General features: G+C 41.4%; 1 protein-coding gene across 3 annotated transcripts in view; it reads left to right on the forward strand.

The window, feature by feature from the left end:
• PTBP3 (polypyrimidine tract binding protein 3) overlaps positions 1–24,704 on the forward strand; it is a 181,922-nt gene extending 157,218 nt beyond the window's left edge. For all 3 annotated transcript variants that reach the window (XM_038770374.1, XM_038770373.1, XM_038770375.1), the window contains 7 exons: positions 7,420–7,497; positions 9,232–9,371; positions 12,347–12,380; positions 14,474–14,566; positions 15,599–15,815; positions 17,924–18,001; positions 18,215–24,704. In XM_038770374.1, the coding sequence (XP_038626302.1) occupies positions 7,420–7,497; positions 9,232–9,371; positions 12,347–12,380; positions 14,474–14,566; positions 15,599–15,815; positions 17,924–18,001; positions 18,215–18,347 (773 nt within the window). In that variant the 3' untranslated portion in view covers positions 18,348–24,704. The remainder of the gene's footprint in view (positions 1–7,419; positions 7,498–9,231; positions 9,372–12,346; positions 12,381–14,473; positions 14,567–15,598; positions 15,816–17,923; positions 18,002–18,214) is intronic.
• The last annotated feature ends 2,565 nt before the right edge of the window (positions 24,705–27,269 follow it).

A 27,269-nucleotide genomic window follows, 5' to 3' on the forward strand; every position in this document is an offset into this window, starting at 1 on the left:
CGCCTTTGACTCTTTCCCATGCCGCTGCTGCCCAGCACCGGTGAATCAACTTTGATGCTCTGGCTTAGACCTTTCCATTATGGGTAACCCTGGTGAGAGAATATCTCTCAGTGGCATACCTCTAAGCTTCATTGGTGTCTTCATTGGTGTTTGCAAGCTCTCCTGCCATGATAAGGCATTGATTTATATTCTATATAAATATAATATATAATGTAATATAATATAATCTATATTCTAAGTGCATGATAAATACTGTCATTTTATGAGATCAAGAAATCCAGACCTCTTGTGAGAGCAAATAGGGTAGTTGCTTCTTGTTGGGCATTTCTAGACTGTGAGCCCATTGTTGGGTAGGGATTGTCTCTGTTGCTGAATTGTACTTCCCAAGTACTTAGTACAGTACTCTGCACACAGTAAGCGCTCAGTAAATACAGTCGAATGAATGAATGAAGGCTTGAAATGTGTGATTTGCATAATTACTTATCTATAACAGCACATAGGAAGCTATAGAATGAAGGTGGCTTCACAGACCAGCCGAAATCATAAGGTACTTGTCCTTAATTATTTGCTCTGTAAGGAAGAAGGGGAACCTTATATTTGTGTTAACAGTTTTAGAGTTAAAACGTAAATACCCTTTACCATAGAATATCCTCAACTAGTTTCCCACATTAATTTTGTCCCGCTCTTATTTACTTAGTGTTTGGACTTATACTACATACAACTAGTTCCACTGGGCCATATGCATATGTTTGTACTTATACTACGTACTAGTTGTATGTAGTATAACTAGCCAGATGGTCCCGGTGGAATAGCACACCATTCACCCAACTGTTTCTTCCACCGTTTCCACCCAACTCCAGCCTTTTCCTGTCTGACGAATTCCTTCCCATCCCCGTTCTTTCTGCAGTCACTATACTTCACTATTGTAGCCCATCATCTTTGCCTGCCCATGATCCGACCTCGCTAAAATCCTCCCTTTCGTCTCCATCCAAACTGGTACCCTGTTGATCCGAGCACTTATCCTATCCCGCCTTGACTACTGCATCAGCCTCCTTTGCTATCTTTCCTGCCTCCTGTCTCTCCCCATCCTAATCTGTACTTCAGTCTGGTGCCCCCGTCAAGAACCTCCAGTTGTTGCCCGTCCACCTTTGCATCAAATAGAAATTCCTTATCATCGGCGTTAAAGCACTCAATCGCCTCCTATCTTACATCACTGGCTTCCTAGTACAAACCAGCAGGCTCACTTGGCTCCTCTTGCACCTAATCCTATCACTGTACCTCGATCTCGTCTATTTCACCACCGACCCCTCACGCTTGCCCTGCCTCTAGCCCAGAACTCCCTCCCCTTTCATGGCCAACAGAGCTTCACTCATTCCACTTTCAAAGGCTTAGTAAAATCACACCTCCTCCGAGAGGCCTCCTCCGATTAAGCCGTCATTTCCCTTACTCCCTCTCCCTTTTATATCACCCTTGCACTTGGATTTGTACCATTTATTCACCCCACCCTCAGCCCCACAGCACAGAGCCATAATTGATTTTAATATCTGCCTCCCCCTCTAGACTATGAGCTTGCTGTGGGCAGGAAACATGTCTTCCAACTCTGTTACATTGTACTCTTGTACACTTAGTCCAGTGCTCCGCACAGTAAGTGGTCAGTAAATTCTTTTTTGGATTGATTGCTCCAACCCTAAAATTGGTTAGTAGAATCCCTAATGCCATAATCTGCATTTGTCCTACAGTAAATAACTAGAATATGGTATTGAAAAATGAGGTGGGGAATGGTGGGAAGGGGGAGATATCTGACTTTGCTTTTAATTACAACAGTATACGTGTATATGTTTTCAGGGTGACAGCACAATGAACCCAATTCTCTCAATGCCTAAATTTAATCCTTTGTAGCGAATTAGCCACCTGGGAAGGAACATTCATTCTTACAGACAACTAGGAAACCAGATAATGACTGCTTCCACTGCAGAAATGTACCAACCAATCCCCTTGTTTACCAGGAAGTAAATTTAGGCACTGGGAGACTTGAACTCTGTTGTTTTCCTTGTCCTCATTGTTTTGTTGGAAGTTGTCAAATGTGTTTTGTTTTTAGGGGTCTAGTTGCAGTATTCTTTATCACGTATTCTTAGAGATATTGAGCAGCCACGTAGCCTACCGGAAAGAGCGTAGGGCCAGGGTTCTAGGCCCGGCTCCACCACTCGCCTGCCATGTGACCTTGGGCAAGTCACTTCTCTGTTCCTCAATTTCCTCATCTGTATAATGGGGATGAATTACCTGTTCTCCCTCCCCCTTAGGCTGTCCACCCCATGTTGTTCAAGGGTCCTGATTATCTTGGATCTACCCCGTCCTTGAATAGTGTTTGGCAATTAATAAATGCCTAACAAATACCACAAATTATATTAAGCCTCTCAAAACAAAGGACTGTTGTTTTGGCAGTAATGCAATTTCATATTAATGTGAATTCACATGATAATCATATCCTATGTCACTTTTTTATTTTCCTGTTTGGCTGCCTGTGACCATAGTACAATAATCTTTATTCTCTCACAAAAGGACCTCATAGCTTAGAGTGTAACCGGAAATACACTTTACTGCTTGAGGTTTTAATATGGTTTGTTTATTTATTTGAAAGAATTCTTGAGAAGCATATATGTGTGTTTACAAAAAACTGGTTAAACTTGTTTTTCCTTAAAGATATGAAATTATTTCTCTTAACTGATGATAATATTTTTAAGAGGATGTAGAGAGTATCGTCATCATAAAGAATGAGTTTATAATAGCTCGGCTGACATGAATGGCTCAAAATTTACACATCATCATCATCATCAATCGTATTTATTGAGCACTTACTATGTGCAGAGCACTGTACTAAGTGCTTGGGAAATACAAATTGCACATGTAAACAATAAGGTCCCACACCAGAATCTCCCTAATTTTTTAATCCCTTAGTGTAACAGATACACCAGAGCAAAATTTACAGGCCATGCGCGCTCGTCTATCACCAAAAAGACTTTGGTTAGCCGGAATAAAAAAATTTGTTTAAGGAGAATTTGAACTGGGTTCAATTTGCTGTCCTCATTCCCCAGGTAAAACGCTAGACCGTTGTGTAAGGGAATTACTAGGGAGAGGCGGTGACTGCTCACAACCGTTTCATCTGTGGATTTGGCTCACTCCCGATGGAGATTTTTGTGGTTCTTTTCTTATCACCCTGCTATTGGTCCAGTGAAAAGAACATTGCACTGAGAATCAGGGGATCTGGGTTCTAGTTCTGAGGCCGCCTGAAGCTGGCTAACTTGGGTGAAGAGCATTCGTCTGCTTTGCAGTAGGCTGCACCCCTGCCTGTTTATGCGCTTGTTGCACTTGACCCAACAGGAATCCGGTTGGCAGGAAGGGCTGGATTAAAGTAGGGGCTCATGTAGTCGAGGTACCCCACTGAATATCCGCACCATGGGACCTCAGCTACCATCCTAACCCTCCTCCAAAAGCCTCCCTGTAGCACATTAAACACTCACAATCCATCATTCAGTGGTATTTATTGAGTGTTTGCTGTGTGCAAAACACTGTACTGAGCTCTTGGGAGCGTACAGTAGAGTTAGACGACATGATCCCTGTCCTCCAGGAGCATGCGGTCTAGAGGCGGAGGCAGACGTTAAAATAAATTGCAAGTAGGTGAAATCAGCCAATCAGTGGTATTTATTGAGTGCTTCCTATGTGCAGAACACTGTGTTGAGTGCTTGGGAGACTACAACATTCATTCAGTCGTATGTATTGAGCGCTTACTGTATGCAGAACACTATACTAAGTGCTGTGACGTTGGGCAAGTCACTTCTCTGTGCCTCAGTTCCCTCATCTGTAAAATGGGGATTAAGACTGTGAGCCCCTCGTGGGACAACCTGATCACCTTGTATCCCCCCAGCGCTTAGAACAGTGCATTGCACATAGTAAGCGCTTAACAAATACTGTCATTATTATTATTATTGGGAAGTACAAGTCGGCAACATATAGAGACAGTCCCTACCCAACAATGGGGTCACAGTCTAGAAACAGGCTGAATTTGGAGACGTGTTCCTTGCCCATAACGAGCTTACAGTCTAGAGGGATAATATAATAATAATGGTATTTGTTAAGTGCTTACTGTGTGCCAAGCACTGTTCTAAGTGCTGGGGTAGATACAAGTTCATCAGGGATGGCAGAGTGTAAGGATATGTACATAGGTGCTGTTGGTGAGGGGAATATTAAGTGCTTAAGGGGTACGGCTGTGAGCGCAAAGGCAAGGTAGAGGGGAAGTGAGGGCTTAGGCGGGGAAAGCCTCTTGGAAAAGATGGGATTTTGAAGAGAGTTTTGAAGATGGAGGGAATGGTGGAGTGTCAAAGAGGGGTAGGGAATTCTAGGCCAGAAGGAGGACATGGGCAAGGGGGCCAATAGCAAAATAGATGAAATTGAGGTACAGTGAGTAGGTTGGCAACAGAGGAGAAAAGTGTGTGGACTGAACTGGAGTAGGAGATCAGTTAATAATAATAACATTTATGGTATTTGTTAAGCGCTTACTATGTGCTTAACATAGTATAACATAATGCTTAAGCATTATGCTAAGCTCTGGGATAGATACAAGGTAATCAGGTCATCCCACGTGGAGCTCACGGTCTTGATCCCCATTTTGCAGATGAGGTAACTGAGGCATAGAGAAATTAAGCGGCTTGCCCAGGGTCACACAACAGACAAGTGACAGAGCCGGGATTAGAACTCATGACCTTCTGAGTCCCGGGCCCATGCTCTAGCCACTATGCCGTACTAAAAGGAAGTTGGAGGGCGGAATTTCCTCCCCTTTCTGCAGCTCTGACCTGATGCCTGAGACATTTCTGGCATGTTATTGGCAGTCGGGGTGGCCTGTTTTGGGACCAAGGGATGAGGGACAGGGGCAGGATGGAGCAGTGGGAAGACTGCACCAGAAGGCTTGGGACGGTGGCCAGAGCAGGCGTTGGAATCTTTAGGGATGAAGACAGTGGATTCCATGGATTGGCTGCTCAGATGCAGCCCAAGGGAAACAACGAGGTCTAGTGGATAGAGTGTGGGCCTGAGAATCGGAGGAACCTGGTTCTAATCCCAGTTCCGCCGCTCGTCTGTTGTGCGACCTTAGGCAAGTCATTTCACTTCTCTGGGCCTTAGTTACCTCATCTGGAAAATGGGAGTTAAGGCTGTGAGCCCCATGTGGGACATGGACTATTTCCAACCCGATTATTTTGTATCTACCCCAGCGCCTGGCATATAATAAGCACGTAACAGATACCATTTAAAAAAAATAACGAGTGGGACACCCAGTTCTGCCCCCTGGTCCTGAGCCCAGCCAGAATTTTTTCTCTTTCTCCTTATCTCTCTCTCCCTCTCCCCATTCCCTCTCCTCTCTGCCTGCTCATCTCCTCTTCCTCCTCTCTCCCTTCTTCCCAGCGAGCATCTCAAAACTCGTAACTCAGGGGAGAAAGTGAACCAGAGAAACCTGGGAAAGAAATTTTCCTTTTTCCTCAAGTCCAGATTCAGAGCAGTTCTGTGGGAAGCAGCTGCCACCAGCGAGGTCTTCCTGGCCAGGCATGGAGCCTGTGAGCCCACTTTTGGGTAGGGATTGTCTCTATATGTTGCCAATTTGTACTTCCCAAGCGCTTAGTACAGTGCTCTGCACATAGTAAGCGCTCAATAAATACGATTGATGATGATGAGTGGGGCCCTACAGAAGGCTGGATTGCCCAGTGACATCATGTGCTGCATGGCGTGATGATTCATTCATTCAATCAGTCGTATTTATTGAGCACTTACTGTGTGCAGAACACAGTACTAAGCGCTTGGGAAAGGACGATGCAGCAATAAAGAGAGACAGTCCTGCATCACATAGGGGCTTCACAATATTGATTAGCCCCAGGCCCTGTTGATAGAAACAAGAGGTTGCTAGTGGCACTGACACTATAATCAGTTCCTTCATAGAGAAGTAGCATGGTTTTGTGGATGGAGCACAGGTTTGGGAGTCAGAAGGTCATGGGTTCTAATCCTGGCTCCATCACCTGTCTGCTCTGTGACCGTAGGCAAGTCACTTCACTTCTCTGGGCCTCAGTTACCTCATCAATTAAATGGGGATTGAGACTGTGAGCCCCACCTACGACAGGGACTCTATCCAACCTAATTTGCTTGTATCCACCCCAGCACTTAGTACAGTGCCTGGCACGTAGCAAGTGCTTAACAAATACCGTTATTATTATTACTATTATTATTCATGCAGATTCTCAGTCCTGCATAAACCGGGGCAATGACTGTATCGCCAGGGCCTCTGTGAACAGTAAATTCAATTAGTCTTGCATTTCAGGTGTACAGCTGGTTGCCTTCCAAGTAATTGTTTATGCCATCCTAAATGCTCTATATAGAGACAGATAAGTCACCAAGTAGCTATTTAGAATTCATCCTCTTAATAGGATGTTCAAAATATGGTGAACATTTATTTATAGAGGTTTTCATCTAAAATGCAAATTATTTAAAGTGGACCCTTTTTGCGTACCCAAGTACATGAGGTAGGAAAGGTACATTTAGTCCAGCTTCCATATAATAAACTTCCTAGTTTTCAACAAAAATTAAATCATGGAGAAGTATCTGAGGTACACTTAATCCAGGTAGTTATATACCAGTAATTTCATGGCATTCGTGTAGCCAAATCATTTTATCTTTGAAGTATTGGTTACCTTCCTACTCAGTGACTCACATAATAATTTCAGAGATGATTTTGCTCATTTTAAGCCTGTCCCAAGCATTTTTTTTTGCATCTGTGAGATGATGTGATTTCCAAATTTGATCAAAGGCTATTTCTTCTAACTACTGTATTTCTGTGAGCTGTGCAGCTAAAATTTGTCACTGCTGCATCTTTTTGATTTGGAGGATAATTGAGAAGAGAGAAAATATTTGCTAAACTTCAATTTTCATTCTGGCTAATCATAACCCCTTGACTCTTAATTGTGGGTGTTTTGCAAATATTTCTCACTTCTCTAGATCTAGGGATCTAACTGAAAAGAAAGTTGCTGGTAAAGAAAAACTGCATGTTTTCTGAGGATTTGCCATTTGGGAAATTCTTGAGAAAAATGCTGTCTGTTTACATCCTAAAGAACAATGTTGCTCAATTAACTTAGTTTGGATTGTTTCCTAGAACAACAGCTAAGGGCCTTTGCATATACATTTTGGTAAAAAATTTCTTATAGAGGCATCCTAAGTTTGCAAAGTAAATTATGCTATTATTTCACAGGAGAAGATAGGAGCCTCAAGTGCCAGGTTTTGTGTAATAAATATGTAGTAATGAAGTAGAAGCTCATAAACCCCACTGCACAGTAATTTCCTTGTTTACTGATACTGTCACAAGTAGTCATCTTATATTTTCTCCGTTAGGTGCACCAGGTATAATTTCTTCGCCCTATGCAGGAGCTGCTGGATTCGCCCCAGCCATTGGCTTTCCTCAAGCTGCAGGTAAGTCTTGTTCTCAAATTGAGTATGAAGTTTGTTTTGAGACAGAGCACTGCACTTTCTACGGGTTGTCAAATAAAAAGAAATAAGGCCCACCACAGTCAAGTGATTTAAGTAACCTCTTTTGGTTCTGAAGAGAAAGCATCAGAATCTAGGGAAGATTCCTGATTTGAGTAGGTTGAGGAGAGGAGAGGAAGAGAGGGATATAGGATTGTCTTCTATTAACATGTTAGTGGCCATCTAGGACAGAATCAGACTACCTCCGTGGAGCAAATTGGGCAGACATTCATTGTTCCAGGCCACCTGCTCCACTCTCCCCCTCCCTCAATCAACCAATCAATTAATGGTATTTATTGAGCGCTTACTGTAGGCAGAGCACTGGACCAACAGAGTTGGTAGATGCATTCCCCGACCACAACAAGCCAATGCCAGTATGGTCCGGGCTTCGTAATCAAAGAGTCACTTATTTCATGTATTCCTAATCTGCCCTGTTTCCCTGCCTAATCTGCCCTGCCCTTTGCAACAAATTGACCATACGTTCAGGTTTATATACGTTCAGTCTTCTAGACCGTGAGCCCGTTGTTGGGTCGGGACTGTCTCAATATGTTGCCGAATTGTTCTTTCCAAGCGCTTAGTACAGTGCTCTGCACAGAGTAAGCGCTCAATAAATACATTGAATGAATGGATAAAACAGCAGGACCTCTAAAGCAGCATGGCCTAGTGGAAAGAGCACCTGCCTGGAAGTCAGAGGACCTGGGTTCTAATCGCGGCTCTGTCACTTGGCTCCTGCATCACCTAGGGCAAGTCACTTCATTTCTTTGCTTCGATTTCCTCATCTGATGGGGTTCTCCTGGTATTTTAGATGTAGTATTAGTATTTAGTGCAAGTTTGAAACATATCAGACATCGGTACTGCCAAACAGTTTATCACCTGATGTGTTTCGAACTTACACTAACAATGAAGCCAGTATATCGTACTTACTACAGTACCCTGCAGACAGGTACTCAAAAAATGCTCTTGGCTGACTGATCTCAGAGTGACAACCAAATTACCCAGGGCAGCTGAATGTCAGATTCTGGGAGAATAAAGCCATGGACTGGGCAGCAGAATCTAATATAAGCTGAAGTGAAGAGTATTATATTTTTAAGCTTTCACGCAGTGGTGGGGAGGGGGCAACTGTGTTCCCCAAAACCTGTGTTATAAAAGTTTTCATTACTGTAGAAGCGTCATGTCTCTGAACATCCATGAACAAGTGTAAAGCTTTGCTGGCAGGCATTTCCTGTAGCTTAAAAAATAGCAAGTGACGTTAATTTCTCTTTTTTTAGGGCATTTGTTAAGCACTTACTATATGCCAGACATTGGACTGAGCACTCGGGTAGATATAAGATAATCAAGTTGGACACAGCCCACATCCCACATGGGGCTCAAAGCCTTAATCCCCATTTTATAGGTGAGGTAACAGAGACACAGAGAAACTAAGTGACTTGGCCTGGGTCACCCAGCAGAAAAGCAGCTGAGCCAGGATTAGAACCCAGGTCCTTCTAACTCCCAGGCCTGTGCTCTATCCACTAGGCCAAACTGTTCCATTTTTACATCGTTTTGACGTGTACTATCTTACTTTGCTTTCAAGTTTAGTTTTTTTCCTCAAAAAAATACATGTTCCAAAACTGTATTTCCTCTATTGTCTCAAGAAATGAAAAAAAAAATCTTTTTTTTTTTTTCATTTTACAATTTAAGGTCTTACTGTACCTGCTGTTCCTGGAGCCCTCGGTCCTCTTACAATCACCACTTCTGCTGTCACTGGACGAATGGCCATTCCTGGAGTTGCTGGAGTACCAGGAAATTCCGTCCTGCTGGTTAGCAACCTCAATCCTGAAGTGAGTTCAGTGGGGAGGGGTGGTAAAGTAAAATGCCCATTTAAGGTTTTCCTGGAGCCCAGATGAAACTATTTTTTATAGAAAAAGCAAACAAGAACATGTACTTTTTAAAAACTTGAATGTCAGACATTACCTTACCGAATGCCCAGTTTCAGTTCATGAATTTAATAATAATAACAATAATAACAATAATATTTCTTAAGTGCTTACCATGTGTCAAGCACTGTTCTAAGCGCTGGGATAAATACAAGGTCATCAGGTGGCCCCACGTGGGGCTCACACTCTTAATCCCCCTTTTACAGATGTGGTAACTGAGGCACAGAGAAGTTAAGTGGCTTGCCCAAGGTCACACAGCTCACAAGTGGCGGAGCCGGGATTAGAACCCGCGTCCTCTGACTCCTAAGCCTGTGCTCTTTCCACCAAGCCACGCTGCTTCTAATTTCTAATTTCAAGAATGATTGGAAGCCAGATGATGAAGAGAGTTAAGAAAGTTTCCATTATCATGTCAGTTGTTTTCGCTCAGTCCCACATGGGGTTCACACTCTTAACCCCCTTTTACAGGTGAAGTAACTGAGGCACAGGGAAGTGAAGTGACTTGCCTAAGGTCATACAGCATCCATGTGGCAGAGCCGGAATGAAAACCTAGGTCCTTCTGACTCCCGGGCCTGTCCTCTATCCACTAAGCCATGCTACTTCTCCTTAATCTGTATATGTTTTTGGATAGTATTTAGCAAGTGGATCCAAATTACAGATGTGCTGTTTTGTTCATGATCGCATAGGTGTTAAAAGCAGAGAAGAGACAAGTTTTTGGTAAAGTAAAATCAGAAAAGGAAGAATAAGGCTGTTTTTTAAATGATGAACCTTTAAGCAAATATTGGGTTCAACCCATCTAGACTGTGAGCCCACTGTTGGGTAGGGACCGTCTCTATGTGTTGCCAACTTGTACTTCCCAAGCGCTTAGTACGGTGCTCTGCACACAGTAAGCGCTCAATAAATACAATTGATTGATTGATTGCCTTCTGTATGCAGAACACTGTACTAAGCATTTGGGAGAGTACAATAGAGTCAGTATACATGATCCTTGCCCTCAAGGAGCTTACAATCTAAAGGGAGAGAGAGGCATAAAATAAATTACAAACTGGAGGAAGTACTATCATCATCATCATCAATCGTATTTATTGAGCGCTTACTATGTGCAGAGCACTGTACTGAGCGCTTGGGAAGTACAAATTGGCAACATATAGAGACAGTCCCTACCCAACAGTGGGCTCACAGTCTAAAAGGGGAAGACAGAGAACAAAACCAAACATACTAACAAAATAAAATAAATAGAATAGATATGTACAAGTAAAATAAATAAATAGAGTAATAAATATGTACCAACATATATACAGGTGCTGTGGGGAAGGGAAGGAGGTAAGAAGGGGGGATGGAGAGGGGGGCAAGGGGGAGAGGAAGGAAGGGGCTCTGTCTGGGAGTTTAAACTAGTAGAGTTTAAAGATACATACATAAGTGTTTTGAAGGGGAGGATCAGTAGCGAAATGCTCAGGTGGTGCCTCAGTGGCAGTTGGGGGATATAAGATGGGAGATAAGAAATTATTCAGGGAAGGACTCGTAGAGAAGATGTAATTTCAGAAGGGCTTTGAAGACAGGGAGAGCTGAGGGTACCATTCTGTACCTGGGGGAGAATGGTAACTCCAAGAAGAATTCATTCATTCATTCAATTGTATTTATTGAGCGCTTACTGTGTGCAGAACACTGTACTAAGCGCTTGGGAAGTACAAGGTGGCAACATATAGAGACGGTCCCTACCCAACAATGGGCTCACAGTCTAGAAGGGGGAGACACACAACAAAACAAAACATACTAACAAAATAAAATGAATAGAATAGTAAATATGTACAAGTAAAATAAATAGAGTAATAAATCTGTACAAACATATATACAGGTGCTGTGGGGAGGGGAAGGAGGTAGGGCGGGGGGATGGGGAGGGGGAGAGGAAAGAGGGGGCTCAGTCTGGGAAGGCCTCCTGGAGGAGGTGAGCTCTCAGTAGGGCTTTGAAAGGGAGGAAGAGAGCTAGCTTGGCGGATGTGCAGAGGGAGGGCATTCCAGGCCATGGGGAGGACGTGGGCCGGGGGTCACCGGCGGGACAAGCGAGAACGAGGCACAGTGAGGAGGTTAGCGGCAGAGGAGCGGAGGGTGCGGGCTGGGCTGGAGAAGGAAAGAAGGGAGGTGAGGTAGGAGGGGGCGAGGTGATGGAGAGCCTTGAAGCCGAGAGGAGTTTTTGCCTGATGCGTAGGTTGACTGGTAGCCACTGGAGATTTTTGAGGAGGGGAGTAACATGCCCAGAGCGTTTCTGCACAAAGATGATCCGGGCAGCAGCATGAAGTATAGATTGAAGTGGGGAGAGACAGGAGGATGGGAGATCAGAGAGGAGGCTGATGCAGTAATCCAGTCGGGATAGGATGAGAGATTGAACCAGCAGGGTAGCGGTTTGGATGGAGAGGAAAGGGCAGATCTTGGTGATGTTGCAGAGGTGAGAGCGACTGTTTTTGGTGGCGGATTGGATGTAAGGGGTGATGAACGAAAGAGAAGAGTCATTTATAGGTTTTCATTTATAACTGATTGGTTACAATTTTGCTGTCGAAAGTTGCCCGAGGCTGTGTAAAAGTTACCAATTTACAAGAATCGTAAAATCCACACGGGCAGGTTAGAATGATTTGGATGCTCAGATAGCTGAAGTGAAAATGTTAATTTTGGGTAACAAAAGAGTAGCAACTGTAGCATCAAGATCATTTTCTTGTTGTAAAGAGAGTAGAACTTTTCCCTAAGAAACTTCAAGACCCATTGAGGAGCTATCATTTAATTAGGGGACCTGAAGTATAGCTAAAATAAAATTCAAGATATAGTTTTAACATCTTTTGGAACGATTTTTGTTTGAGTGAAAATTAAAATGTGTGTTCCTTTTTACACAGGCTATCACCCCACAAGGACTTTTTATCCTGTTTGGTAAGTTAGTTGTCATTTCTTGAAACAACGCTTTTTACCTTGCTTCCAACAGGAAGAAATTTGCAAGACTTTTGTCATTAACCCATTCATAGTCAACTGACTTAATAACCATGAGATTTTTGGTTCAGATTCCAGAAAGCATAATCTTTTAGGAAAAAGGTGCTTCTCTAGTTTTGGGGATGGACAAATCCTAAAATAATTTGCTGATGTAAAGAAGATAACTTAGATAATAACAGGCTTACCACCATTGGACTTTATTTAAATGCTCCCAGGAACCTTACCAGCTGTAGTCTGGTCTGGTGGATTTTATAACTAATTACATTAATGGAGTTGTTATTTAGCCATTTTGTGACATTTCATTTTTAATGTATCTTATACAATATTTTTTTCTAACTGTTTTAATCTGGAGGGAAAGGAAACAAATAAATGTGGCTTGTGTAAGTAGGATAGCCTAAATGAAAGGTTACCGTTCTTATTGCCACGGAGTCCTTTGATGTTTGGCTAAATTTTGATAGTATCCTCCTCCCTTCATATCCCACAGCCATTCTCTCTTTACTGTCACAATATTAATAGACTCCTGCTTTTTCAAACACTTTCTCTTACTCCAAAATGTCTTTCAGCCCCTGTTCTCTTTCCCTCAAAGTATTCTTTAAATCCTCACCTATTCCCTTAGTTGCTCCTCCACCCTATCTGAATAGGCACTTCAGATTGGCAGGGATTGTTGAAGAATCTTGGCTTTAGGGCAGCATGGTCCAGCCCATAAACCCTCAGTCTGTATGCAGGCATTTGTTTCTACTTCCCTTGTTCCAAGACAGAGGAAAGAGAAGAGCTGTCTCCACATTGAGGGTCTGGTGCCAATTTTAAAGTCATCTAGCTTCATTCTGTAAATGGTACTGAATTCAGATCACTTGCAGAAACAAACATGGGACTGTCGTGGTGGTCACAAAAGTGTACCCACATGATCAGAAGGATAGACACACACGTGCACATACATAGGGTCAGGGAGGTGGCCAGACAGATCTTTTCAGTGGCGTGGATATTCGAGACTAGGGAGGTGGATACACGCAGCCTCATACACGTAGGGGCAAAGTAATGGACACACAGGCACAGGATAACCGTCAGGTATTTGTTAAGCGCTTACTTTGCACCAGGCACTCTACTAAGCGTTGGGCTGGATACAAGCAAATTGGGTGGGGAAGGGAATCCGGCACGGGATTATTATTGGTAGTATTATTATTAAGTGCCGTCGACTCGTTTCCAATTCATATCGACTCCTTGGATATACTTTCTCCAGAACGTCCTGTCCTCTGCCGTAATCCGCAACCCTTCTAACGGTTCTTCCGTTATCGTTGTTATGGTCTCTGTCCTTCTAGCTGCTGGTCTGCGTCTTCCTCGAGACACGGGATTAGAGAACCCAAAACTTAGATAGTAACAGGTTTACCACCATTGAACATAATACCCTGCTGAAGCTAGGAAGGCCAGGAGCTGGGCTGAGTTCACCTGTTCTGCCTGAAGCCGGGGTTGGGAAAGAACAGTGCATGTCCCAGGAGGACTGATAAAACTCCTACTTATCTCAGACCCACTTTTCAGTGGGTGGGGTGGGAGAGGTGCCCCTAAAAGATGTGGATACAAATTGAATGGCTTTACCCTCACGGTCTCATTTCAGTGAGGGCCATTTCCACCCTCTTCCACCCCCAGAGCAGGCATTTCTGGGGTAGAATGCTATAGAGGAGGCAGGAAGTTGACATGGCAAAATTGTGTTTCTTTTCAAAGCTGAAATAGATGCAGGGGACTAGTTAGATTGGTGAGTTGTTTTTAGTTTCTGAATTTTCATTTCATGACGTGGCCAAAGCGCTCTTTGTGACAGTAAGTTTCAGTAAATTCATTCCGGAAAGAAGAATGAGCATTCAAAATCATTATTTTTAGAAAACAGTCCCGGTGCATAGAATACATTTGACTGTTCTGCTTTAAATCAGAAGCTAGGAAGCTACAAATTACCGGTTTGACCTTTCAGATTTGCTGTAGAACCCAAAAAAGGCAATGGAATTGGACACAGGTACCAACGAAAACTGATGGATTTTGACTTTTTGCAGGGGTATACGGTGACGTACACCGGGTGAAGATCATGTTCAACAAGAAAGAAAACGCCTTGGTTCAAATGGCGGATGCAAATCAAGCTCAACTAGGTACTAATAACTGATGTCTGTTATTGGCGAGAGAGACAGAGATCATTGTGTAGTTCCTTGTGTTACATAGTTACATGTAACATAACTTAATGTAGCAGTTACATAGCAGTAAACATTACTAATCGCTATTGACATTTTTAATGGAAGAGAATGTCAACATTGTCGCACACATCTGTTTCTTCTGACAGCCCATGGTGTTCTATCCAGACAGAAATGAGTTGTCAGAAGAATGCCCCCTAATTCCGGAACAGCAGTCTCTTCAGAATACATCGTGAGAAAACATGCTGTAGAGAACTGACTGCTTGTGCTAGAAAGCTGCAGTATTGCCAAAGCTCGGTATAAAAATAAAAAGTGTTGGCTTGAGGAATGAGGAGTTTTAAAGCAGAATTTGAATGTTATTTTTGAATGCTGTCAGAACAGTAATATGTTAGGGCCAATGTATATGTTTCACCTTTATTAAGCGTGGTGCCACCTAAACCAATAGTTTATCTCAAATGCGTAGTAGTATTTACCTAGTCATGTCAAAGCACCCATGTTCCTTAAAGGTTAGGACTTGGGTGAAAGATTTAAAGTCAGAATTGAGGATTGACATGGGTGCTGATTCATTCATTCAATCGTATTTATTGAGCGCTTACTGTGTGCAGAGCACTGTACTAAGCGCTCGGGAAGTACAAATCGGCAACATATAGAGACGGTCCCTACCCAACAACGGGCTCACAGTCTAGAAGATCTTTTTTGACAGCAGTTGAACAGAATATTGGATAATTGCTGGTAGAACATTTGGCTGCTAAGGGATTTGACTTTCCCCCTCTACACTATAAGCTCCTTGTGGACAGGGAACCTATCTACCAACTCTGTGTACCCTTCCAAGTGCTTAGTACAGTGCTCTGCACACAGTGAGCGCTCAGTAAACACCATTGATTGATTGCTTTCCATTGATATTATAGAAGTTCATTCAGAAAAGCAATGAGCAATGCCTTTTTTCTGACCTCACATCCCAGAATTTGTATTGATTGATTTTTGTCATCCTAGCCATGAACCATCTAAGCGGGCAGAGGCTTTATGGAAAAGTGCTTCGTGCTACTCTGTCCAGGCATCAGTCAGTTCAGCTTCCTCGGGAGGGACAAGAAGACCAAGGTCTGACTAAGGATTACAGCAATAGTCCTTTGCATCGCTTTAAGAAGCCCGGTTCTAAGAACTTTCAGAATATCTTCCCTCCATCTGCTACTCTGCATCTTTCCAACATCCCGTAAGTACCTGTTATTATTTGTTATTCTGTTGGGAAATCATCTTGACCAAACTTTTATGGAAAAAAAGTCTTCTTTGGAGATAGGTGGTGAGCTCTGAATTTACTTTGGGGAGATTTTTATGGTTTAGTGAGTGATTTCTTTACAGGCCCTAATGTCCAAAATAGCCCCAGTTGTTGAGGATGCTAATGGTAATTTTCGTTTCATGGGATTTAATTATTGGAACCTGAGGCAGGTAATTAGTTATCTTGCTGCTTTTGAAGGGCATTAAGTTACCGATTTATTTGCTCAATATCTGCATATTCACCCAATATCCATTATTGTACAAACAGAAGAATTTAGCAAGCACAAGTCTCTGATAGGTGAAAGATGCTGTTAAATGTAATTCTCTCTGCCTGACACCAGCATGCAATTTGTTTATCAGTTTAAAATTGCTCATACCAACACTGGGCAGATACAGGCACCTCAGGCCGGTAGAATTGATTTTGTTTTCCCCAAGTTTTTCTGTGTGCGATGTTACAGTGCTATCATACCCTTAGACGCCTCCTCCAAAACAAAAGACCCTTTCAGATTTCCAAACCGTATTTATTCCGAATGGTTTGAAATATGTACTTGTAATAAAATCAAAATGTTGCATCTTCTCCACACTGAAGATGGTAACTGTGGGTATTAATTTTTTTAATGAGTTGAAAATATTCCTGACCTAGTAAAACAAAATTACTGTATTTAACCACAAAACTGATCATTTTCTGAAGAAAAGAGACAAGGATGTTTAAGTGAAATTGAATGATGATGATGATAATGATAGAGCCTTCCGACAGGAATGACAAATGAGACTTCGGGACTGAGCTGTCACCCAGAGGAATTGCCCAGTCCCCCTTTCACTCTCTCGTCCCTTGCCAGTCCGAATGATAAAGCGCTTTCCATGTGCCAAGCACTCTTCTAAGCACTGGGGTAGATACAAGTTAATCAGGTTGGAGAGGTGGGAATTGTGTTCTTGCAAAGTCCCATGCTAAGGAAAACTTGTGTTGAGAAAGCAGCCTGGCGTGGTGGACAGAGCATGGGCCTTGGGGTCAGAAGGATCTGAGTTCTAATCCCGGCTCCACCACATGTCTGCTGTGTGATTTTAGGCAAGTCACTTAACTTCCCTCCGCCTCAGTTACCTCATCTGTAAAATGGGGATTGAGAGTAGGAACCCCATGTGGGACAGGGGCTGTGTCCAACCTGATTAGCTTGTACCTACCCCAGCGTTCAGAACAGTCATGTCCCTGCTGGGACACAAAGTACAGTGAGCAAGTAGGAGTAAAGCCAATTGCAAAGAACACAGGCAGTCGTCACCCACACTAGCCAGTTACAGACAAAATTAAGACTTAAAATCCAGGTTTCAGGATTCCCGGAACCCTGGTCGAACTTGCAGAGCTATGAGCAAAGTACCTGAAAGATCTCTAGAGGGAGAGGTAAGTGCATTGCTCGGATTTGTATATACACCTCTAATTCAGTTTATTTATATTGATGCTATTGATGCTTTTTTACTTGTTTTGATGTCTGTCTCCCCCCTTCTGGACTGTGAGCCCGTTGTGGGCAGGGATTGTTTCTATTTGTTGCTGAATTGTACCTCCCAAGAGCATAGTACAGTGCTTTGCACACAGTAAGCACTCAATAAATACAATTGAATGAATTGAATGATTGAATGAATGTATTGACTACTGATGGAGAAAAAGAATGATTCTATAAGAATCTGGACAGACCCATTATGGTAGTAAAATATTTGGCAAAGCCTTTTATACGTTTTTGACTTTGTCTCAAACCAGCATTAGGACTAACTGATTTCAAATGTAAAGGTGTCCTTTTATAATCCTAAACTAATTTAGGAATAATTTGTTTTACTGTTTAATTTGTTTCAAAACTGGATTTGGAGAAAATATTTTCTAAGCGCTTGTCCATTTTTAAATATGGAGAATCATTTGCATGGATTTGTATTGCGCTTTGTCAATACTGTTAAATCATTTTGAAATTAGACATGTTAAAGTAAATTCATATTCTACTTGATCCCACGTTTAGGCTCTGGTAAATGAAATAATTATAATAACCTTGATGCATGTTTTCGTAGACCGTCAGTTACTGTCGATGATCTGAAGAACCTTTTTGCAGATGCTGGATGTACAGTGAAAGCCTTCAAATTTTTCCAGTGAGTCTTTCTTTCCTAGCACTCTATTAACAATTCAGTAATAAATTGTCAGTGAATGGTATCTGTAGCTTCATTTAAACCTTGAGAATAAAATGTTCTGTGCATAACCTTCAGATTTAATATACGTGCTAGTCAGCTTTTGCTTTTTTAAATTAAAGTTATTTGCCAGGTGGACTTGTTTGTAACAATCCTTTGTATTGAATTCAACTTCAGGAAAGATCGCAAAATGGCACTCATCCAGCTGGGATCTGTGGAAGAAGCAATCCAGGCCCTTATCGAGCTTCACAATCATGACCTTGGAGAAAATCACCACCTTAGAGTCTCCTTTTCAAAATCTACAATCTGAATTCTCTGTGAACTTTGCTTTTAAGACTGGACCACAGTTTCAGTAAAACCTTCAGACAGAGACTGAAGCAGTTTAAGACCAATTCTGCCTCTCTCACAAAAAATAACTCAACTCATGCTGAGTTTGATGTTCAAGTGTATTCACACAGTAAAGAATTAAAGGGATAATTTTTTTCCATTTTATTTCCCTGTCAGCATGCAGTCAAAGGTTCATTATTTTTCCACGCTATGGTTTTGGTGGAATTAGACCTTAAAATAGAAATATTTTTCAAATTCCCTAGGAAGAATTTTGTTTGAGTTTTTGGTCTAAATCAACCTTACACACATTTCTAAGCCTCGTTAGATTGTAGTTCAAAAACTGATGGTGTTTTCGTAATATTTTGGGGGGTGGTAAATATATTTAAGTTGAAAACCTTAGCCACTTTTAGATGTCTCAACATAATAAAAAACAGTTCACACGTCTTTACTCTGTCAAAGTCATTAGGATATCCAAATCATTAGAAAATTCAGTTTGCTTCTGTGCAAGATCTTAGTTTATCTTAGTTTCAGATGCTGCCACCTCTGAAGCAACTGCTAGTCTAAAGTGGAATAAAGAATTAGCTCTAGGCAAATCAAATTTTTCAGCATGCATGTCTGAGGAAAAATAGTTTCCATCAAGTAATGCTCATTTTTTTTGTCAACCCTTTGAAAGTAATCTTATGTCTTTTTAATCTTGTGTAATGGTTCATAAAAATAAAAGTCTAAGGAAAATGCCGTGCCTCTTTAGTCCCCAGGTAAAGTAATTCAACTGAATTGAGAGGGAACCAAAATCTTTTTGAAGTTTGAGGTAATTAATTGGGGGAATCATAGTTTACCTGATTTTCATATTGGCATTTTCATGTGAAATGATGTGTAATGTGACTTTGGAAAAATAGAGAAAGAAAAAATGGTTCTGCTTAAAAACTACTTTTTTACATTTGCTTTCAGAAAAAAAAAGTTTACAGTCTTAAGAAAAATATTCAGGTCTATCCTGGTTTAACAGATTTTTAAAAAGTTATTTTTGGTAAAGTCTTCTTTAAAACAAATTAAAACCTCAAGGGTTTTTTGTACCACTATAATCTGTAATACTTAAATCAGAATTACTGTGTATTTACTTAATTTCTTATTATGTGCCTTATTATGTGCTTATAATGATACAGTAGCTTAGAGTTTTATCTAAAGTGTCTTGAAAACTGTATTGGCTTGGTGAGAGGGTTTTTTTTCTTTAGGATTGAAAATGTTTTCATTGTTTTTTTAAATGATTTTCTATTAGAGTCTGAATTCCAATTTTTGGTGCTTTGGTGCAGAGACAGGAATGGGGAAAGCGGGTAGTGGGATTGGGAATAACTCAGCACACACCCTGTCAGCCTCTTTATATTTTATCTGGTAGCATTCAGTGCCAGTTGCCCAATAATGGGGTGCGTTTGGTTTAGGTGGTTTTGTTTTTTCGGTTGTGGGTGTTGTTGGGTTTTTTATTTGGTTTGTTTGTTTTTTTCTTGGTATAAGGCATGATCCTCATTTCTGGATCATCTGGCCTTTAAAAAGTCCCCCGTGTGAGTTTGTCTCAGAATTCCTTGCTTTTTTGGTTATTATAACTTTATTCCCAAATGCCCACCTAAGTGTAGAGCGTAAGGGGAGGTGTAGCCTTTGCTCTCCTCCTATTGAATGTAGGACTGTGTTTTAATGTTGCTTCTGTGGTTGTTTAATATGACATTTGTTTCTTTTAATCAAGAAGCTTATTTTAAAGTATTTCCTTTGATAGCTGTTGGAATTTCAGAAGTAGCATTTCTCTCAAACTTAAGTATCACATTTCCCTACCCTCTTCATTGTTTTAGATTTTGAAAGTAAGGTACAGTGTTTTCAAGTCTCAGGATGAGGATCATCTGGACTTTTCACTAAACATTTCTGTTTCCATAAACTCAACCACTGATTTGAAATCACAGAGAATCTCATCAAATGCTCCCAGTAGTTCCTGGAGCAAAAATTCAGAGGTTGAGTACGAGCAAGATAGAAAGAATCTATTTCTGAAACAGAGCTGGAAGATTAGGAAAGAGCACACTTGACACCAAAAAAAATTGAAAATGTATTATTTTAGCATTTTGTGGAGATGGCAGGTTTAAATTAAGTGATTACTTTCATCCATACGTGAAGATTCTTTTCTCGGAACAACTGCTAAGATGTGGAAAAGATAAACCATCAAATTCCCCCAAATTTGCCTAGCCTTTCTGGTTCCACATGGCATCATAGTTCCATCCAAATGATACTGGAATCACCAGGGAGGCTTTCATTCAATTCCAGTGAAATAAAAGTCAACTACCCTATTGTGGAAACTCTGAATCAATATAAATACATACGACTTTATGTCTTAAATCCAAATGTTTTAGGAACCAATGTTTCAGGAAGACATACTCCTCGGGTTAGTAACTTCTTGTGTAATTTATGGAAACATTGTTCTCCTAACGTATGTAAATGTAGCGGTAGTTTACTGTTAGCAAAGGGAGAGTAACATGGAGTTGAATGTAATTCTGAAGGAAGGAATGGAAGCCTTTAAATCTGATAGAACATTGAAATCCTTTTTATCAGGGATTTTGTGTGTGTGCTGTGTGTGTGTGTATGTGTGTGTGTATATATATATAATCCATATATATCTGTATGTGCGTACATAGTGTATATTCATACGCTAGTCTGATGTACATATGTATGCACATGACATACATTTTAAGTTTTTGACTCTGGAAAAGAAAAGATAAGTGAGTCTAAATTAAGATTTGGAAAAGTAGGGTGTTCTTGTGTAACAGTAGAGTGTTTGGAAATTTCAGTATGACCTAAAACTAGCTCTAGCGTGTGGATGTTGTCCTTCTGAGACTCTTTGTTGTTTGGTTTACAGAGGTCTTCAGTCTCTAAGTATGTTGACACAGGTTTCTGTTAAAGAAAAATAATGGGTTGTAGAAATTCTTGATTTATGTAGTATTGTTTGGACAGGAATTTATTCTGTATTTTCATACATTTTTCCTGGTGATCTGTGTAGTGTTACACTATTGGTATTTTAGTTGTGTGTACTAAAATTTTAAGAACACGGTCTCTCATTTTCCCAGGACTCCTACTTTTACCTAAAATGTAGAGACCTGAAATTTCAAAAATAGCAGTACTTTCAAATTTCACCTCTAAGTCAATTCTATCTATATTACAGTAAAATTCAAATAAACTCATCTCTTTGTAAAGTAATTATCTTTTAAACTCAAAAGAGAAAATGAAAAACAGAAAACGGAACAGTCGTGCTTTCATTATTCTTTGATTGGCAGCTTGCTGGAGAAGAGCAGAATGGTCTAAGAATGCTAACAGATTGTAATCATTCAAGTCTTCATCCAGCAAATGTTTCAGTTCCACTTTGACTTTACTAACATGGAGAGAGATTATTGCAACATGGTGGCCTTTTTCAATCCAAAATGAAAAGTTTCCCCCTTCGGAAGATAATTTTCCCATGACTTTGATTGAACAGCCCTAATTTCGGGGGAGGGGGACGGGATAAAGACTAGGTTTCACTAAGCTCCTCTTCTCCAGTGGCTTTAGAGTTAATTTAGGATGAATATGCCTTTGTTGGTGCTTATTTTCTATAAAAAAAAATAGCATTTGGAGTTTAATAAAAGGTTGCATTAGTTAAACGGCTACAGCTTTTATTAATACTGTGGTTCAGCTTACCGTTTCCCATTTTAAAAAATATATGGAGCATAATAAAGTGACTGAAATTTCCTCCGGAAATCTAAAAAAGCAACCCTAATTTAACCCCCAGTCCTGCCATACGTCTGTTTTCAGTGTGCATTTTGATATTTCTTAAGCATTTACTATGCGCCAGACATTGTACGTAGTGCTGGGGTAGACACCAGATAATTGGGTTGAACACAGTCCCCGTCCCACGTAGGGATCACAGTCTCCATCCCCTGAACAGTTATAATACGACTCTTGGGGAATCTCTCTGTGTGTCTTTAATCGTGTAAAAACTGAAATTAAGAACTGGACGCCAAAGAGAGTTGCTTCAATTTGACAGTTTTTCCACAAATAACACTTTCCCATGACTAGTAAAATTAAGCCCATATTGTACCTATTATTTACATGCAATGAAAAGCGATAGCGACCCTTTCTGAATCTGTATTCCCTAAGGCCACATTTCTCAGAGGCAGGCAATGTATAGCAATACATTGTTCATTGTTTTGACTGTTTCCAAAGCAGAAATCAAAGTACAACCAATTTTGCCAGAACGCTGTTTTCACTACACATTATTACTGGAATGTTTGACCGTGCGAACCTGTTTGAATGCGGGGCACTTTAGTGAAGGGAGAAACATCGTGTGCGTGTATGCAGCATGAAACACCATGGACACGGAAGTACGAGCCGGTTTTCGTGAGAACACAGCCCTTGAATTTTAGAACTGGGTGTATCCGTGTGTGTGTGTGTGTGTGCATAAAATACTGTCTACCATACAGTGAGTGTTGGTGTTGTGTTTGCAAATTAAGTTTGTCTCCTTATCGTTTCCTATGAAGCCCCCCCAACTCACATACACACACCCATCTTTGACAACAGATTGCAAAAACACAAGTCCGGGAGCTCTTTCTTTTTCTTCAGAAGTCCAGATCTCCTCATTTATCAAAATTTCAGCCAGTCTCCTATCTTCCGGTGTACTGCTATTTTTAAAACTAGAATGAGTGTGTGAGAGCATATTCGAAGCAACCATTTTTGTTCACATCTTCTTTGTCTTAGTTTAATGAGAATGAAACTGCCAGACTAAAAATGTTCTACTGTTGCGCTGAAAGAAATACAATTCAGATTGTACAGGGTTTTTTCCTAAGAACAACATGTAACATTTAAATGTCTTTTAAATGATCTGTCATATACAAGACTGTTCTCAATCTTTTTTTTTTTTTCAAATCCTAAAATCTGGGAATTTTCAGTTGCTTTAAGAAAAAATTGACAACTTCTAAAATACTGAATATCAGGGTTTTATGAAGGAAGAAACCAAAACAGGACCAAAGTTTATGTGCCTTCAACAGCGATAGTTGTCCTTTTACGTTCCTATTTCAGTAGTACCTAGAGTCAATATTCTCTTTTTCAGTAAGTATGAACGAAACGCAGTTTGAAAAGAATGTTGTCCCACTGGCTATCTATACATGCACAGAATTAGGACCGTTTAAATGGGGTCTCTGTTGTCTCGCCTTTACCCATGCAGAATTCATTGTCTAGCAGCGTGTGGGAAACCAAGAACAGACCTCCAGTCTTTGGGGAGGTCATGGTAACTTGGAATTTGAGATGAAAAGCCCAGAAAATAGAGCAGTCCAGTGACCTCGGTAAGCCTAGTCATGATTGAAAGTTTACTACTGGGTAGAGAAGATCGACACTGTAAATAGTTGCCAGGTCTCGGATCTCTGCAGTACTTGGGATATTAGTGGATTATTTAAATAGCCTCCTGCTTACTGCCATTTTCTTTACATCTCTTGCCAATATTTTTTAACCTTGGTACTCAGATCCTTCAAAGGTTCCTCCCAAATCTATAGCAGCGCAAGTCACCGAGGCTGCTGACCAAACAAATCCTTGCACCAGAATGTCACCTCATTGCTCTGACCAAAGACTGTCTATCATGGTTTCACCGAGACATTCTGTTCTTTTTGTTTGTCATGCTCCTGACTGAAAGAAGACCCAATGCAAAGTGGCCCTTTTTTCCTGTTTGTATTTCAGTTGATCAATGGACCGCTTTGTGAAGAAATGGGCATGTAATGGGAATGAAATGGCTTCGAATGGGCCAAGGGAGTAATGGACAATTTTTTGTACTGTATTAAAAAAAAATAAGATGGCTAGGAGTCTTCTGACATCCTTTGTTTTATGTGGTTTGTTCATTAAATCCCCCTTTTCAGTTGATGAGACCAACACACACAACCATGCTGTAAATATTTGTAACAACTTTTTTTACCTGGCAAAAAAAAAAAAGGTTTTTGGGAACAAGTTAAAGTATAAGTGGTTTTATATAAAATCCTCAATTGTCTTGTATATTTTGATAAGCAACAGTACCAGCTTTCATTTGTAAAGCAGTTTGTGGCATTGGAGGAAAAAGGTCTCCTTGTCTGTTCAGATGTGTTATGTTATAGATGCAAAGAGAAGATGAACTATTAAAGAAAAATATTTTCTAACCGTGTAGTGCATGGTTAATTCAAGCTTCTGTACACTGCAGTATATTCCATTTCTTTTTAAATTTGTGTATCTGCTGATTATTACTTGAATATCTATACTTAACTCTTTTCCTAACAACTCTAGTGTTGTAGCATGCCTTTTAATAAATGTCATTGCATCTGTACTCTCTTAAATTTTCTTGCGGTCTTGTCTGTTGCTTTGGGTGCCCCCTTCTCTTTATTAACTCTAGTGATGTCTTATTTTCTACTTTTCCCCTGGAGGTATCTAAACGTAGTATTTTTAGAACATATAGAAAGGAGAGGACCCTCATTAATAATAATAATAATGGCATTTTATTAAGCGCTTACTATGTGCAAAGCACTGTTCCAAGCGCTGGGGAGGTTACAGGGTGATCAGGTGGTCCCACGGGGGGCTCACTCAAGGAAAATTTTCACAAACACCATGCATGTCTGGTATATATGGAGGAGGAGGGAGTTCCAGGCCAGGGGAAGGGTGTTGGAAAGGGGTCGGCGGTGAGATAGAGGTACAGTGAGTAAGATTTTGCCGGAGGAGCAAAGTGTGTGGGCTGTGCTATATAGTAGGAGATCAGAGAGGTAAGGGAGGAGGGGAAGAGCTGATTGAGGGCCTTATTGTCGACAGTAAGGGGTGTCTTGTCTGATGTGGAGGTGGATGGGCAACCACTGGAGGTTTTTTGAGGTGAAGATGTGGACTGAAATAATCATCTGGGCAGCAGAGTGAAGTGTGGACTGGAGTCGGGAGGGACTTGATGCCACAATCCCCTCATCCCCAGTAGGCCCCTCCCAACTCTTTCCTTTGAGTCACGCAATTCCTGCCCTTATCCTTCCCACCCTTTTCTCCCCAGGTGCAGCAGCCTTTAAGGTAAAAGCAAACTCAATCATTCACTCAAGTCTTATTTATTGAACGCTTACTGTGTGCAGAGCATTGTACTAAACGCTTGGGGGAGTACAGTGCAACAATAAATCATCATCATCAATCGTATTTATTGAGCGCTTACTATGTGCAGAGCACTGTACTAAGCGCTTGGGAAGAACAATAAATAGACACATTCTCTGCCGGGAGGGATGGAGAAGCAGACATTAATATAAATAAATAAATTACAGATAGGTACTCAATCTGTGGGTGGGGACCTTACCTGTTTTAGTACAGTTGCACACAGTTAAGGCTCAGTAAATGCCATTGATGAATCTCCACTTCTCATCCAATACATACGGGGGTTTCGGGAGAGGTACGTCAATTTGGTGCCATGTTCAGGGCCCCATGCTGGACAGCAGTGACCGGGCTGGATTTGGCTCACGAATTGGATCTCATGCCAGTCTGGATCTGGAGGACCCATTGAGGAGAGGGGATTACGATTTAACCCTCTATCTCGGGGGTCGGATAGAACCTCAACACCTTTGCTCTTCCCCTTTCCCAGCCCCAAAGCACTTACGTGCATAACTGTAATCTTCCTGATGTCTGTCTCCCTGCCTCTAGGCTGTGAGCTCATTGTGGGCAGGGAATGTCATTGGTTATTGTTGTACGTTCCCAAGCGGTTAGTACAGTGCTCTGTACGCAGTAAGCACTTAATGAATACAATTGAATGAATCTGCCCCATTTCAGTGTTTCCCCAAGCAAGTAGCCTAATTGATTCATTCAGTCCTATTTATTGAGTGTTTACTGGATGCAGAGCACGGTACTAAGAGCTTGGGAGAGTACAATATAGAGTAGTTGAGAGCTAGCTCTCTCTAGCCGGCGTGACTCAAATCCCTAGGGTCACTGTAAAGTCAATCCATGAAGGGAGAAGGGGAGCCTACGTGGCATTACAAGAGAAGCAGCGTGGCTCAGTGGGAAGATCCCGGGCTCGGGAGCCAGAGGTCATGGGTTCTAATCCCAGCTCTGCCACATGTCTGCTGTGTGACCTTGGGCAAGTCACTTAACTTCTCTGAGCCTCAGTTACCTCATCTGTAAAATGGGGATTATGACTGAGCCCCACATGGGACAACCTGATCACCTTGTATCCCCCCAGCGCTTAGAACAGTGCTTTGCACATAGTAAGTGCTTAACAAATGCCATCATCATTATCATCATTACATGTTCGTTAAATAGCTGTTAGTTCCAGGATTTCGACAGAGATTTTCTTTCCTCCACAGGGAAGACCAAGTGGGGAAACCAGCTCTGTACAGCAGGCATTGGAAGCACCCATCTGATAGATTTCCTTGCCACCATGGCTGAGCTGGAATATTGCAATGGGAATTTACCCTGAGGCAAAGTAAGGGATTTGGGACATTAAAATATGGCCAGAGCGGCAGCTCTCACAGTTTTCATTCCACCCTGCTTCTTACTTCAGCTAAAATAAGAAATATGGGCAGAGTTCCTTGCTGTTGAAAATAACTTTCCCTTTCTCGCTCCTTTCCGAAATGGTCTAGTTTCCCTCTCCCCCTCCCCTCTCTCCCGCCCCCTCCCCCAGCTATGGTCTCTATCAAAGGTTGGGGCTACATGAAGGGGAAGAAGGGGGCAGTCAGGGAACAAAGTGCTAATTAAGGAAGCAGGGCTTAGTAAAGTGCTCTGCACCCAGTAAGCGCTCAATAAATACGATTGGTGATGATGATGATGATCACTAGTTGTTCACTTATCAGCTGTGCGACTTTGTGCAAGCCACTTAACTTCTCCGTGCCTTAATATGGGAATTAAGACTGTGAGCCCTATGTGGGACAACCCGATTGCCTTT

Source organism: Tachyglossus aculeatus, chromosome X3, assembly GCF_015852505.1.
Source record: "Tachyglossus aculeatus isolate mTacAcu1 chromosome X3, mTacAcu1.pri, whole genome shotgun sequence".
NCBI lineage: Eukaryota > Metazoa > Chordata > Mammalia > Monotremata > Tachyglossidae > Tachyglossus > Tachyglossus aculeatus.